Here is a 16,623-nt window from a genome sequence, read left to right on the forward strand (position 1 = left end):
CAATGGAATGTTCTTTAGCCATAAAATGGAATGAAATACTGATACATGCTACAACATAGATGAATCTTGGAAACATGCTCTGTAGAGAAGCCAGACACAAAAGGTCAGGTATTGTGATTCTACTTATATGGAATGTCCAGAAAAACAAATCTGTTGAGACAGAAAATAGATTAGTGGTTTCCAGGGATCAGTAGAGGGGCAAAACAGGGAGTGACTCCTAATGGACAGATGTCTTTCAAGGTGATGAAAATGTTCTTGGAATTACATAGTGGTGATATTGCACAACTTTGTGATACATGAATACAGAAAACCGCCAAACTTTACACTTTTAAGAAGTGAATTTTATGGCATGGAAATTATATCTCAATGTGTTTAATTTCAAAAAGAAGATGACCTGAGCCAAAAAGAGAGTCCCCCCCCCCTGCCCCCGCCAGGGTAGCTCTATATATTTCTAAGATATACTGCCCTGGTCCAGCCCAACACTGTCTCACCCCTGGATGACTGCAGTAGTGTCCTAATTGGTGTCCCTGGTTCCACCTTTGCCTCCCCACAGAATATTCTCACATGGCAGCCTACGTCAGATCATGCCACTTTTTCCACTGAAATCCTCCAGTGGCCCACATCTCACACAGCCAATAACCTTTCATTGTCCCTAGAGCCATCTGACCTGCTCCTAGTCACCTCCTACCCCTCTCCCTTGGTCCAGCTATGCCAGCCACAGTGACTTCCTTGCTTCTCTCAGAAGAAAGTGAGCTCATTCTGACTTAAGACTTTATCATTTGGTGTTCTGTCTAGAATTCTCTTCTCTGACATTTCCCCAGGACTCATTCCTTGACTTCATCCATTTCTCCATCGTCTAGCACCAGCAGGTCATTCCTCCAAAGGTCATTTTGTCAGCTGACTGTATCCCCAGCACTAGTAATGCCTGGCAAAGAATAAGAGCTAAATCAATTGTTGTTATCATTGTTACTGTGGGCATTAATAATAACAAGTTGCAGAGGAGGGGAGACTGTGCCACTCCCTTTGAAAGTTGAGGTGCCTCACAAGGATCCATACCTACCGAGAAGGTAACTCTATCTCAGCACAGAAATGGGCCAAAGAAGTACATAGGGGAAGCCAAGATTTACCTCAAAAAACCTTTCAAGGGTGCTTCTGCATATGGGCAAGTAGTTTAGAATGTTATTGATTACATTACATATGTATCCATTACATGGAAGGCTATTCTATAAATTCTTTGCTGCTAGGCCTCGATCTGGTTCTCTTTAAACTCCCAATAGCAGCCTTTCTCAAGCTGTACTATTCATAGAAATTGCCTGAGGATCCTGTTAAAGCGCAAATTGATTCAAGAGGTCTGGGGTGGAGCCTGAGACTCTATGTTTCCAACAAGCTCCCAGACGATGCAGATCCTGCTGGTCCAGAACCACACTTTGAGTGCCAGGATCTTCAGCATCTAGCACAGGGTTTTACAATGTTGACTGATTGATGGACACTGGTGGATACTCGGTAGGTGGCAAGGCAGAGGGCAGGTTAATAGGGAGAGTTTATAGGCATTAGCAATTAGGGAAGTAGAAGCTAGAGCCTCTCTCTCTCCCTCCCTTTCCCCTTAGTCTTACTAAAAGTTCACTTGCACCCTCAGACACTATCCCTTCTCTGAGTTTTCCATCTTTTACTAAAGTATAGAAAGATGATGTACAATCCTTCCAGACAAATCCCTGCCCTTCACATTGTTGGTGCAGCATGCCCTGGTAGGGTGAACATCTCATCCGGTTCACCTGAGATTTTTCAAGTTTTAGCACTAAGAGTTCCATGACCCCATTTTAAACTGAAAGTCTTGTGTTCTAGGAAACGCCTCAGTCCCAAGAAAACAGGACAGTTGGCCACCCTACCTGTGCAAAGCACTCTGCATAGGGAATACGAGCATGACAGGGTCCCATGTCTGCTCTTGAGGGGTCTGCAATCTAATTTAGGGGGTGGGGTAGGGGGGGTGAAGTTGAACAAAGTTTGTGTGACCTGAACTGCAATGTAATTTTATAGGAAGATCAAAGCCTCTCATAAATCTAGGGAGAAAACTATTTTAGCCCCTAAATTCAAACCAATAATTACTGGGTTCACAGACAGTATGATCTTCGACCCTGAGCATCACATATCATCTGATTCCTTCCTGAAACCACTAAGAAATAAAAGGAAGCTTACTCTGTTTTTGTGCAGAGAGGGGGTAAGGTGGGCCTCATAATTCACTGTGCTAGGCAAAGTAAAGTTAGAAATGAGCTGTTCCTTTGAGCAATGGGTCTATAGCCAGGAAGTGATGCTTTAAAAAAAATGTTCTAAGCCACAGTTCTTTGACCAAGAGAATAAACAATGACAAAAATCCTAGACATTAAGGAAAGTAGTTTTGTTCTAAAAACCTTATATCAACACATATCAGCATGAGCATTCCTGAGATGCTTGCAATCTGGATGGGTTGTTTTTAACTGGTTGTGCCCCTCAGAAGGCCTGGAGAGATCCTTGGTTCCCATAGCACTAATGTACAATCCTTGGGGCCAATGCTGATAAAACCCACTTCTCTCTGTATACCCCACTGCTCAAATAGTAGTAGGTTTTGCATGCTGGCCAAGTATCCAACTGTACATCAGTCTACAAATATTTGTGTACATAAGGCCTCTGCTTCATATCTGCAATTTTTTTTTTTTTTTACTTTTAAAGATCCTTTCCCACCTGTTGGTTCATATTAGTCTCACACAAAAGTAGGAGGCTTGTAAGTTAGACATCATTAGGCCCACTACATAGCTAAGACAGAATGGCACCACAGAAGAAGCAGGATACTGAGCATTTAAACATTCCTGTTTGCATTTAGCTCCACCTCTTTCCATTGGAAAGCCTTGGGCAAGCCACTCTTCTTAGAACCACCATTATCTCCTCTAAAAAATAAAGATAATAATTCCATCTTTGGGGCATTTAGGGAGTGTGACTACCCAGAAGAGGTACTTAATAAAGTTATTAGGAAACTAAATCCCATAGAAGTAACTGAAACTCCTAAGGTCACACATCTGACTTTTGCAGGACAAAAACCCAGGTACATGTCCTAACTTCCAAACTAGTATTGTTTTCACTAGACCAAATTGTCCCAGTGATTCAGTGACTAATCCAGTTATGCCTGACATCATCAGCCAACTATGATCCTTTATGTGGCACGTGACTTCATTTAAGTTCTCAAGTCTTTTGCTCATTAGAAAAAAAAAAATGCTGATGGCAGAAAACAAAAAGCTGTGAATCACAGTGGATACGGAATTTATCACACAACAGGACTAGATTCCTGCATATGGGCAAGAATGTTAGCTTCAGGGAGTCAGATGCAATGTGGGGTGCTCCCCAGATTACCAATTTCTGCAGCTCTAGAAGGTTCCACAGCATCCAATCTTGGTTCCACGTGTAGGAAGAGGCCTTCACCACTAGCATTTATGGCACGACCAGAATGTCTCACCAACATGGAGATTGGATGCATTCCAACAGGTAGCTGGCGTGTCTGACAGACCACATTCGTTTGGTTTGAGAAAATAACTCTGCAATTCGTTTTGTTCACTGTAACATCCAAGGCCTGAGGGTCATTAGAGAAACTAGTTCCAAAAATATAAACTAGTAGGTCCTTGTCACCATCTTAAAGAAGGAAAAAGATAAAAAGAACAAAGTTCTCATCACTCAGTGATATAACTCCATTCAAGAAAACGGTCTCTAAAATCAAAGGTTCATTCCCTCTCACCTTCCCCTCCCAAAATTCAAGGAGTTGAGTGCTGACTCAAATATTAAGCATCTGTATTTATCAGTACAGTATACAGCCCCCTTTTGAAATTTTCTCTAATATTAAGAGATCACTAGTCAATTTTTTAATGAAAAAAATGAAAATAAACAACATTTCAAAACAAGGGACAAAAAGAAAACATTGTAGGTTACCAAAACTCTACCTGATTCCATTTCAAACCATGACCATAGCATTTAGATTGGACAAAAAAAATACTTTCTGCTGCATCTCACAACGTCCACCCCATGAACTGATGCCCCTTCCCAAGTACATGGTCTTTAACAAATCACTCTGAGTCTGAAGTTCATGACCACCCCAAGACCAAGTCACAAGTCATACCAAGGGAATACCACACAGAGTGGACCTGGGGAGTTGATCCTTCAAGATACTGGAAAGAACAGGAACCTGAGCAATGGGCTGGTATGTCATTCACGTGCACAACCACCTGAAAAAAAGGCAAAATAATTAAAGGCAAATGTATACATTTCATGTGCTCCAGAGTATTCATAAAGCACTTGTGAAATTTGCCCAAATTAACATGTTTAATGACTCATTTCTTCTCTTTCTTCTATTTCCCAGTAACAAACCCTATGATTCAAACATGTTAGGCTTTCTTAAAATAATGGTAAGTATGCTGAAATCTAACATTTCTACAATATGCTAAATCTTGAGTAAATTTCCTCCCTGTAGTAAATTTAATAAAATTCAAACTGCACAAGGACCTTTTTTTTATCATTCTAGATTATATTCAACTGGATACTTGTGAAAAGTCCTTTCTTTGCTGGTACATGCCAACAAAGTAGGCACCTTCCTTCCATCATACTACATAGATATGTTACTGAAGAATACAGTGTACTTGGACATTGGTTTGGGGTCTTTTGTCCTCAAATGGTAGGTCCCCAGTAGGAGACTACATGACTTTTCCTCTCACTGTTACTAATGTTAATCTGGTAGAATTCTACAATACTTAGAGATGAGGAAGGTGAAAAAGATGGGACTTGTTGGATGCTCTACATATAAAACATGGATTAAAAGCACACACCATAGGAGCACCTGGGTGGTTCAATCGGTTGAATGTCAGACTCTTGATTTTGGCTGAGGTCATGGTTTCACAGTTTCTGGGATCAAGCACCGCATTGAACTCTGTCTACTTGACCCCCAGCCTGCTTGGGGTCCTGTTTCTCTATCTCTCCCCCACTTGTGCGCATGTTCATTCTCTCTCTCTCTCTCTCTCAAAATAAACTTAAAAAAAAAAAAAGCACACACTACATTATAATACTGTAGGGAAAGGATATTGGGATGGCATGAAGGCAGAGGTAATAAACAACATTTCAGTTTTGGGGTGCCTGGGTGGCTCAGTCAGTCAAGCATCCAACTTTGGGTCAGGTTATGATCTCATTGCTTGTGGGTTCGAGCCCAGTATCAGGCTCTCTGCTATCAGCACAGAGCCGACTTTGGATCCTCTGCCCCCTCTCTCTGCCCCTCCCCCACTCTTCTCTCTCAAAAATAAATATTAAAAAAAAAGAACATTTTCATTTTACCCATTTTATTCATAAACACACACAAAATATAATCAAAATGTTGGCAACTATTAATCTTTGGTTTGGATACTGAAGTACTGGTTATATTATTCTTTATAGTTTTCTTATTTTACAATTTTCTCAAAAGGAGATGACTTATAACAAGAATATGGTCAGATGAGAAATACAAAAAGATATTGTTAAATGTTTGTTTATTATTTATTTTGAGACAGCGTGAGCAGGGGAGGGGCAGAGAGGGAGGGAGAGAGAATCACAAGCAGGCTCCACCCTGTCAGCACAGAGCTTGACGCAGGCGTGAGATCATGACCTGAGCCAAAGTCAAGAGTTGGACACTTAACTGACCGAGCCATCTGGTGCCCCAAAAAAAGACATTTTAAAGAGGAAAAGACACTGACTTAGCTCATTTACTTTCCAGTCCCACTGTGTGGAGGTATAAATCCTATGTAGCCAGAGAGGCTTCCATTTTTTGTACCATAATAATAGCATCGATAAGTGTAATAATAGGATGCTGTGTTTACAAAGAACTTATATTTTTGGAGTGTTTTTCATGCACCGTGGAAATAGAAAGATGACAGCCATAATCATCTGCTTAATGCATTGGAAAACTGATCCTTGAAACTGGTCCACGTTACAAAACAGGAAGGGACTGAGACACTTGAAACTACTACTTGTACTTTGGGCGGGCCATCCACTCTCACCTGAGTGCACTGGTTGGCAGTAACCAACATGTCTCCAAATATGGGTCCAAGAAAAACTCCACCATCATAGACCACACGCATGGTTGCCTCAGGGTTCACTCCAGTTAGATTCTCATCAGAGACCTGAGATGGTTACATTTCTGGTGAATTCTGTGATAAAACAGAAGTCTAATCTAATGGAAGTCTATACGTAATGACAAAGTGTCTTTTCACATTTTATTGAAGGTAACCAGATAGCTAGAAGGTGAAGATGGGGTGACAAGGGTTGAAGCCTGGAAACATAAAAGTAACAGCTCATGAAAGCCCCAATAGACTAGACGAATATCTATTTGCAAGCAGAGTTGTCAAAAAAGGCACAAAAAACAATCTTCTCTGTCTTGAGATATTTTGTTTCTATATGCTTTTCTATTTTATATGTTTGCAGTCCAAAATATTAAAATAAAAGGTAAGGGAAAAAAGTTCTATGAGAGGATTCTCATCCTTCTTCCAACTCCACTCCAGTATTTTGTTTGAAAACCAAATGACCTACAATACCATGGAACAGGGATAAAATTTCAGCTTGGGTTTCATTTTGTAATAACCAAATGCTAGATGATCATTAGATTATTTTTTAAAACCCTAAATATGCAAGAGCATCTGGTTTTGTCGTTATCCAGAGACAGCAAATCCTTTTCTAAACTTCCTTCTGCTGTGCCATCTGCCTCCATGATAATCTAAGTCAATCACATCTGCTTAAATTATCCAATAACAGATGTAAAATTATTATATGGTGGACACTGACCAACAACTACCTACCCTAAGTTAGGGAAGGAGATGTTGGGTTTAAACTGCTTTTTTAGGGACATGAGATACAAAACATGTCTTGAAAACTTCCCAAAAAAAGATCATTGAACCCCTTTACTTGAATATTAGAACAAAATTGATAATTTGTGACAGTTTTCATTCATGTAATTCTGGGTTTTTTTTCCACAAAATTGCTTCAGAACACCAAATCCACACTACCAAAAGAGATACCATACATACCCTGATGAAATTGGGCAAATCTCCAACCTGGTTGGACCAGGAGAGGGTCCACACACGTTCGTAGCAAGACTTCAGATCCTCCATTACAGTGAAGTCACTGACGTTGAGGTACCTAGATGTAAAGTTATCGGCATTGTTCTGTAAGAGCTTGCGCAGGTGACTAGCTGAAATACTCACAGGAACATCTGTGGGACAAGATTTTGATACATAAAAAAAAGATACTAATAACCACACAGGGTTTCACCATTAAAATTACAGAGAATAAATGTCAAGATGCCCACTAAATATGCAGAAGACCCTCAAGTTCAAACTATGCCTTCAAGAGAAATCCCAGCCCAGTTAAACCATTTGTTTCCTACAGCAAATACAAGTAGCTGCCTACTTTTTACATTGTGATACCTTTAATCAGGATCCCATCTCACAGCAAGCACAGAGCATAGTCACATCAGACAAAACTATCTCAACTGTCAACTCAAAATTTACACTCCAGACACCCTGGTAATGCCTGAAAGCCTAATTAAATAGTGGGTTTTCCCTGGAAAAACTTAGCCGACCCTGTGAACAGAGAAAAGCTGGCCACTTTTCACAGGGAGGAGGGGGGAGGGGTAGGCGCACAGCAGCTGACACCCATAAAAACTTAGCCAACCCAGCTGAGGAATGTTGGCATTTCACTTTGGTTTCTCTATTAGAATTCTTTTAAGCTCAACCACCTGCTTCCCCATTCCACATCCCCACAGAGAAATAACAGCACTCTGTGCTTAAGCCCTGCTTGTGTTTGAACCCTGATTCTTGCTTTACCAAAAGTTTCCATTTCATTAGCTACTCCCAACAGCCCTGTGAGGTAGGTCATTTGGGTATCCTAACACCTAACTTTAGAGATGAAGAGAATGAGACCCAATGAGATTCAGAAGCTTGCCAACCAAGCGAGACAGAATTACACTTAACCCAGAATACCTTCCAACTACTCAAGAGTCTTCCTCTTGAATTCCACACTGCCTTAGAGTGTTAATAATACACCACTATATTTCTAAAGGACAAACAAGATTCTCCTCCTTTTAAAAAAATGTTGTTCTGGGGTGCCTGGGTGGCTCAGTCAGTTGAGCATCCGACTTCGACTCAGGTCATGATCTCATGGTTCATGGGTTCAAGTCACTCACTGCTCACTGCTATCAGACTCACTGATAGGACACACTGCTATCAGAGTAGAGCCCACTTTGGATCCTCTGTTCCCCTTTCTGCCCCTCCCCCACTCACTCTCAAAAGTAAATGAACATTAAAAATCATAATAATAAATTTAAGAAGGTTGTTCAACATTTACCTAATGGGGCCATTGCCACTTCCAAAGGCCAAGTTAAGGCGGACTTTCCTGGATTGTTTTCAGTGAAGTGAAGAGCATCACAATAGAACATGGTGGCAGGAGGAGTATGTGCAGACAGGCTGCAGCTCATGAAAAGGGAAGCAAGACCCAGGGATGGGGCTTTCATTGACACAGGGCACTATTGGCACCTACCCTTTATCAGACTCCAATAGCCCATGGCCTTCAACTTTTTCTAAGTGGCCCTCTTAAAACACACCTTTCCTCTCACCCAAGAAGATTCTCGCGAGTCTAGCATCTTTCTTCTTGGGAGAGCAAAAGACTTTTGGACCACGTGCCAATTTTTATACAGCCACTCTTGCACTCTCCTGAGCCTCCTTTCCGATTCTCCTGTGGTTTTACCAAATAAATGGCCTTCACTTCTATTCCTTGTTCTTTGTGAAATGTGTTTATTCTTGAAGATTTAGAAAAGGTTCTACACTAATCACATTGAAAGCTCTTTCTACATTGTTATGACCACTGACATTCTCAATAGCATATGGTGTCACCATGGAGTTTACTTTGGAAGGACCATGGCTACTGTAGATCTTGGCCTAGGACTGATCTGATAAATACCTGAGTTCACATCCAGACCCTGCCATCAACTACTTGTATGACCTCTGGGCAAGTTCCAGTATATTGGGCTCAATGGTGGCCTTCAGAAAAATAGGTCAATGCCCTAATCCCTGGAACCCATGAATATTTCCTTATAAGGCAAAAGAGTACATATTATACTATGTTGCAAAAGATGTGGTTAAGGATCTTGAGAAGAGGAGTTTATCCTGGGTTACCCAGGAAGGCTCTAAACGCAATCATATATATTGCTATAAAAGAGAGACAGAGGAGGTTTTGAGACAGAAGAGGAAGAGACACTGTGACCACAGGAATTGGAGTGACTTAGCCATGGAATGCAGGCAACCACCAGAAGCTGGAAGAGGTATGAAACAGACCCTCCCCTAGAGCCTTCGGAGGGAGTGTGGCACTGCTGACGACTTGATTTTGTATCTGTGGTCTCCAGAAATGTGAGAGAATAAATTTCTATTATTTTAACCCACGAAGTGTGTGGCGATTTGTTATGACTGTCCCAGGAAGCTAATCCGCAGAGTTTCTACATCTATAAAAAGTTGGGATATTAACAATAATATGGTACTGTTTTTGTCCAGATCTTTAATTTTAAGGTCACTTTCAAATGCTGGAGAAATCAACAAAACAACTTTAAGACTGTCACTCTTCCTGACAATCTCTCAAGATGTCGTTCACCTGGGAATGCCCCTAAAAATGGAAATGAGAAATTGGTGCACTCCAGTTGCCCCTTTACCAGGAATCACTGTAGTAGGGAGTTGGATGCGGAAGTATCCTCCTAAAGGTGGACTTGCCCTCTGTATTCTCTGTGTTGTCACCTGGACCAGCCTGGGCTCTTCTTCTTCACCTTCAGTGGGCAGAGAGCTGTGGCATGTTAAAACCAAAGCATTAAGCACAGTAACCATCAAGAAGTGTCACTCTAGAAAGAACAGAACTCCATCTCGCAGACCAAGTAGTCTGCTGTGTTTCCAGGACACAATCTCAACCTCCCAAATATTGGACGTCCCTGTCCCATCATGGAAGAAGTGTAGCGTAAATATTAGGGTTCTTTCAGAGTGTTCTACCCTTCCCCTGCACTGATCCTGGGAACACATGGACGCAGAGTAAAAAGTGACGACTCTGGCCTCCACCCCTCTGGTCCTGAAGCACCGAGGGGACAGAGAACTTGGCATCCTCCAATCCCACTTGCATCACCAATGAGGAGTCAGTGCCCTGTTCCACAGATGCTTCCCCACTCTCTATCCCCGCCTGAAACACAGGCCACTCCATCTAGCCAACTGCTTAGCTAATGCCTGTGTACACACTGCCTACCAAATCTTGCCTTTAATATAATAAATGGGCCAAACAAATCATGACACACTATGAGACAGAATACCATTCAGCCAATGAAATCACATTTTAGAAAAATTATCACATTGCCCATTAATGATATGGGGAAATACTTAATTCATACCATTATGTGAAGAAGGTACATTGCCAAATATAATATGTAATTTATGGTCCCAATTTGAGGTTTAAAAAGCAAATACAGAGAGCCAAAGCATAAGAAACTCTTAAAAACTGAGAACAAACTGAGGGTTGATGGGGGGTGGGGGGGAGGGGAGGGTGGGTGATGGGTATTGAGGAGGGCACCTTTTGGGATGAGCACTGGGTGTTGTATGGAAACCAATTAGACAATAAATTTCATATATTGAAAAATAAATAAATAAATAAATAAATAAATAAAAATAAAAAGCAAATACAGCACCAGGGTGGCTCAGTTGGTTAAGCGTCTGACTTTGGCTCGGGTCATGATCTTGTGATTCATGAGTTTAGCCCCCCATCGGGCTCTCTGCTGTCAGCAAGGAGCTCACTTTGGATCCTCTGTCCCACTGTCTCTCTGCTCCTCCCCTGCTCACTCTCTCAAAATAAATAAATAAACTTTAAAAAAATGAAAAGCAAATACGGTATAGAGTGTACATATTATATATACAAAAACTGCTTAGGAAAAATGGATAGAAGATGAATCCAGAGGCACCTGGGTGACTCAGAGCGTCTGACTCTTGGTTTCGGCTCAGGTCATGATCTCATTGTTTCTTGAGTTCGAGCCCCACGTCGGGCTCTGTGCTGACAGCATGGAGCCTAATTGGGATCCTCTGTCTCCCTCTCTCTCTGCCCCTCCCCCCAGTCACACTGTCTCTGTCTCAAAATAAATAAACTTAAAAAAAAATAATATGCGTCCAACATGTTAGAAGTTATCTCCAAGCAGAGGGATTATGAATGATTTTTTTTTTACCTTTTTCTAAGTCTTTTCTGTATTTTCTAAATTTTCAACAATGAACACATATGATTTCATCAATATTATCTGAGAACTACATGTTGATGTACATAAGTACAACTATAAACAGATAGTGATGGTGTCTGCATTGGGGGATGAAGCTAGCAGAGGCCAGGCCAAGGGGGTCCTTTCTTGCTGAGGTGGGAGACTTCCAGAAGTAGTTAAGGGACTTGAGGAAATCTCAGGAAGGCATGTTGCCAGGACCATTCTATTCTGGATCTGTTCACAGTAACCTAAATTAGCCTCTAGCCTGAGTTAAAGCTTTGGCACTTGGAATGCAGGACTACAGCCTGGCTAAGATGGCTGGCTGCCCCTCCACCTCAGCTCTGTCACTCCTTGATTCTATTGATGGTTTTCACATCTTTCCCACCCAGAGGGCCCTGGAACGCAGAGTCAAGGAAAGTAGACCACAGATTCAAGCTCTCTGCCCCTGTCTTTTATATGCCATCCCAAGCATGGTATGTATGAGTAGGACTCATTTTGGAACATGTTAGAAAACGATGGAAAGAAAATTTTTAAAGGCAGAGCGTCTTAATTCTTCCATCCTATTAGGGTTTAAGTGAAAAATTAAAAGAAGGAACTAGAGCATACATGTGTCCAGGAGTTTGGAGGAGCCTGATACTTCGTTACTGCTTTGTAAACTGGGGATAGACTCTGTTGACTATTAAGAAGCAACGCTTATGGGCATCTAGTGCCATCTGGTGGTAAATTCTTAGAAACAGCTATTTTTATTCCTTAGAGTATTTCATTTCACCTTAAGAGAGTCCAATAAGATTAATACATGGAAAATGAATGAGGGGAGTGAACAGAAAACAGTGGTAATGGGAACTGCTGAACAGCATAAAAATACAAGTACTTTAAAACATTCACTAGAAATTAGTTCTCAAAGCATAGTCCCCAGGCCAGTAGAATCAGCATTGCCTGAGAGCTCATTAGAAATGCAAATTACCAGACCCCCCTTCAAACTTAGGGAGTTAGAGATGAAGTGGTTAGGGCTGAGCAATTTGTGTTGTAACAAGACTTCCAGGTGAGTCTGCTCCTGCATTCCTAAAACTGAAAACTGTAGCATTAAGCAACAAGTCAGGTAGCTCTTCCTGATTAAAATCCCACCTCTGTGTCCCCACGGGTCAACTAACAATCCTAAGAAGGGACAAGTAAGCAGAGACCTCTCCCTACCTTGCAGTGATGAGTGGGAGCTCCTGGCCACACCCTGCCAACCAAAAGCTTACGTTGTAGACCGGAGGGGATCCCACCACAGAGAGCGACTCCACCAGATTCCCACCTGGGCAAGCTGTTCCAGAATCTGCTTGGAAAACTAGACACCAATGATGTGATTGTTAGCAAGCAACTCAAGATGGAAGGCCCAGTGTGTGGGAGATCCCAACTGCAGATGCTGAGTTACTTAGGTCTCAACACATATTTAAAGCAGAGGTTCCTACCTATCTGCCACCATGAAAAGAAAAGGAAGAGTAGGTAGAAGGAGTCAGTTCATACCAAAAGGAAAATATAAGGGCATGGTTTAGGGAGACAAAAACAAATTCCATACCAAAGTCCATACCAACCCAGACAAACATCCCTCCCTAGGCTGTTGGAGGCACCCACACAGAGATAACCCATTGTTGTGTGGACTGCTACCCCTTCCTTCTTCCCTTTCCAAGGCCACTGGCAACTCCAGGAATGTACAGCTAATCTTCTTCAGGAACACTGAGCACACAGACACATACTGGAGGTATGTGAGTGTTCATCAACAGCATGAGTCAGCATGTGTGCAGAAAAAGTGCAAGCTGTGAAACAGACTACTGTTAAAATCCTGATTTTGTACTTCCATTTGGCTAAATATAGTGTCTTTGTCTCCTCTGTAAAGTGGGAATTGCAATACATCAGTCTGCATGGCAGGGAGAGTTTAGTGAGGTGGCAGAATTTAAATGACCAGCACAATCTATTTTAATATCCTCTTCCCCTGGGTAAAGGATACCTTCTCCCCCAAGACTGTGCAATGGAGACATTGGACAGTGTAAAGGCAACATCTTGACATGCCCCATGCTTATTTAGCACAACATCAGGCACACAGTAGGTGCTCAATAAATGTTTATTTGCTCAGCAGGGTATAGTGTCATTGAAGGCTTGGCTCTGGTTTCCAGATTGCAATCTCCCCTATACCCCAGCTGCGTGATTTGGGACAAGATACTCAAACCCTCTTAGTTTTGGTTTCCTCATCTATAGAGTGGAGATAATAGGACCACTTCACAGGGTTCTGAGATCTAAATGAGAAGTAAATGGTAGCCACCGCTAGATAAAAGCAACTTTCACAGAGAAGATTAGGTGAGAGAATATAAAGTATGAAGTATGAATATTGGGCCCAATTGTATAGAGTTCATCTTGCCTTTAAATAATCCTCAAAGCAAAGTCATCACCAGCAGGGAACCTAGACAAAGTGGGAAAGAGGCAGCTTTACCCAAGCCACCCTGCCCTTCCTGCCTCCCTCTTCACCTCTCCCCTAGATGGTTCTATATACTGGAGCATCTGATGGCTAAAAGGTGGGGGCAGTGAGAAGGTGCTATAGATCCTGGGCTTCCCCTTGGGAGCAGGGAAAGAGTATCATCTAGTTCTGAGTTTCCCAGCTGGTGGGTTCAAGAACATGAAATATTGATCCCCTCAGCACTCTGGGAATCTAGATGGCATTTAGGGGGTCACCAGGCCCCAGCCAGTTGTCTTAGACCCCAAGAAATTCAAGTAATTATCCCAGCACACCGTGTGAATATTGTCATCGTCTAGATGTGCCATAACATGAATAGCGTTTGAAATAACTCAATCTGATCCAGATGCCCCAAAAGCACTTAAACCAATGAAACAGGTAAGAGAATTCTGATGGGTGCCTGGGTGGCTCAGTCAGTTGAGCATCTGACTCTTGATTTTGGCTCAGGTCATGATCTCTTGGTAGTGGAATCGAGCCCTGCATCGGGCCTCACATTGCACATTGGGCCTGCTTGAGATTCTCATTCTCATTCTCATTCTCTCTCTCTCTCTCTCTCTCTCTCTCTCTCTCTCTCTCTCTCTCTCTCTCTCTCTCTCTCCCCCCCCCCGCCCCCCCTTATGTCCTTCCCTTGCTCTCTCAAAAAAAAAAAAACCATGGAATTTTGAGGAGTATCATAAAGTGATGAGATTTCAGGGCTGAAAGTGAGTCCTCTTGCCACCCACCCCCAAGCTCTTCTGCCCTCAGCTCTGCAGTTTTCAGGCAAAAGACTAAAAAAGAGAAAAGGGAAAGTGAGCAAAAGTTGGAAGCCTGGGAGCTCCACCAGCCTCAATCAAACCCCTGATGAGCTCTTGGTCCCCAAGACTCGTGGGCAAGCAAGGCCAAGGGAGGTTACTGTGCCTAGGGGACCTCAAGGGGGATTTGATGGAGGAAAGGGCCAGCCAGGCCTGAGCTCTGAATGCTAAGTGGGAGGAATCTGGATGGGCAGAAAGCAAGACAAGCCTGTTCTCATGATGACAGTTACTCTCTCCCTTTATCTGAGTCTGCCTTGAAGGCATAAATGAGACCTTTAGCCCATTTATAGGGCAAGATATTACCTTGTTCCTTCCAGCACTTTGCATGACAGATATTAATTCATGGGGAGGTGGAGAAATCCTGCTGGACTAATAATAGTAATAATAACTGCTTATATTATTGAGCACTTACCATGATCTAGGACCAGTAATGACTTCATTACATTATACTTCAGTTAGCTTTCACAGTAATTCCATAAGATAGAGCCCTGATTGTGCCCATTTTACAGATGAGGAAACCAAGTCTTCTTAGCATAAAAGTGGTAAAGTTGGGGTAAGAGCACAGAAGCAAGAGCAAGCATTGGATAAATAGTAAAAAAAGGAATTAAAGAGATATAGGGAACAAAGATGCACAATCCCAAACCCATCTTCTTTCTAGAACCAAGGCAGACAAGATGGGAAATCATGTGTTCTCTCTGCATTAAGAGAAGAGCAGCCCCCAGCAGAAAAGTTTGAGGTTGGCATTTGACAGGCCCATTGACAAAAGCAGATTGAATGCTCACCTGTTATGTTTGTGTCCGCAATAATAATTTCATCCACATAGAACCCACTCGTCTCCTGAGACAGAGGGAGGAGGTCAATCTGATGAACCAACACAGAGGAGTTTGCCAGAGGCAGCTGGGAATACTTAGGGTGATGCACACAAGACTCCCAGAGGTCAATGCAAGTGAACTGCCAGCTGAAAAACAAGACCACAGGCGAAATGGACCTCTCTGTGTGCACCTGAGACCCTTTCCTGAAGAACCCAAGTTCACAGACCTGGGGGCCTGGGGACTGTGCAGCCAGGAGAGACACCCTAAGAAGTCCTACACCCAAACAGTCCTGTGTGCCCCAGGTACAAGCCTCCTGTCCAAGACAGGCTCGGCTCAGCCTGTGATATCACACAAGTGAGGCACACTTCAAGGCAATCGTTTGTTCATGACACTCAATGTCAGCATTTTCAAATTACAGTATAATTAGGTATCTTAGGCAGGTATATGTTAGGCTATAACCTCAGAGAAGACTAACATTCCTGGACACACTCAGGTTTAAAACCACTTACAAAACCCGTAAGAGTTATATGGAAAGAACACTGAATCAAGGGATCAAAGATGCATGAGTTTTATTCCAGAGTCTTTGCTTACTCGCTGTACGAATCTTAGTGACTCACAAATTCTCTGGGTCCCAATTTTTCTCATCTGTAATTTCAAGCAATGGTCTCTGAAATCTCTTCTAGGAGCACCTGGGTGGCTCGGTCAGTTAAGCGTCCAACTCTTGGTTTTGGCTTAGGTCATGATCTCACAGTTTGTGAGTTTGAGCCCCATGTCAGGCTCTGCACTGACAGCGCTTGGGATTCTCTCTCTCCCTCTCGCCCTCTCTCTCTCTGCCACTCCCCTGCCCACTTGCTCTCTCTCTCTCAAAATAAACAAACATATAAAATAAAATAATAAAGTAAAATAAAATCTCATCAAATAAAGATCTCTCTTCCAGATATGTTCTATGATTCTATCCCTATGAAAAGTGTCAGAGCACTTCTAAAACGAATTCTATTCCTAACAATTAACCACTCTTAAACCTCTTAGTCAAATAAAATGAATTTGGAAGCTCTAGTTAGTATCTGAGTCCCAAGGGGCACCTAGGTGGCTCATTCAGTTAAGCCTCCGACTGCGACTCAAGTCCTGATCTCACTGTTGGTGAGTTCAAGCCCCACACCAGACTCGCTGCTGACAGCACAGAGCCTGGAACCTGATTTGGATTCTGTGTCTCCCTCATTCTCTGCCCCTCCA

The 16,623-nt window shown here is 42.4% G+C and overlaps 1 protein-coding gene across 1 annotated transcript in view; it reads right to left on the minus strand.

Annotated features, from left to right (window-relative positions):
* PKHD1 (PKHD1 ciliary IPT domain containing fibrocystin/polyductin) overlaps positions 1-16,623 on the minus strand; it is a 475,560-nt gene that overhangs the window by 423,682 nt on the left and 35,255 nt on the right. Inside the window, exons 20-26 of the mRNA XM_007095512.3 lie at positions 15,361-15,536; positions 12,488-12,626; positions 9,731-9,858; positions 7,059-7,243; positions 6,036-6,158; positions 4,136-4,241; positions 3,379-3,654 (exon numbers count right to left, since the gene is read on the minus strand). Of these exons, the coding sequence (XP_007095574.2) occupies positions 3,379-3,654; positions 4,136-4,241; positions 6,036-6,158; positions 7,059-7,243; positions 9,731-9,858; positions 12,488-12,626; positions 15,361-15,536 (1,133 nt within the window). The remainder of the gene's footprint in view (positions 1-3,378; positions 3,655-4,135; positions 4,242-6,035; positions 6,159-7,058; positions 7,244-9,730; positions 9,859-12,487; positions 12,627-15,360; positions 15,537-16,623) is intronic.

Source organism: Panthera tigris, chromosome B2, assembly GCF_018350195.1.
Source record: "Panthera tigris isolate Pti1 chromosome B2, P.tigris_Pti1_mat1.1, whole genome shotgun sequence".
Lineage (NCBI taxonomy): Eukaryota > Metazoa > Chordata > Mammalia > Carnivora > Felidae > Panthera > Panthera tigris.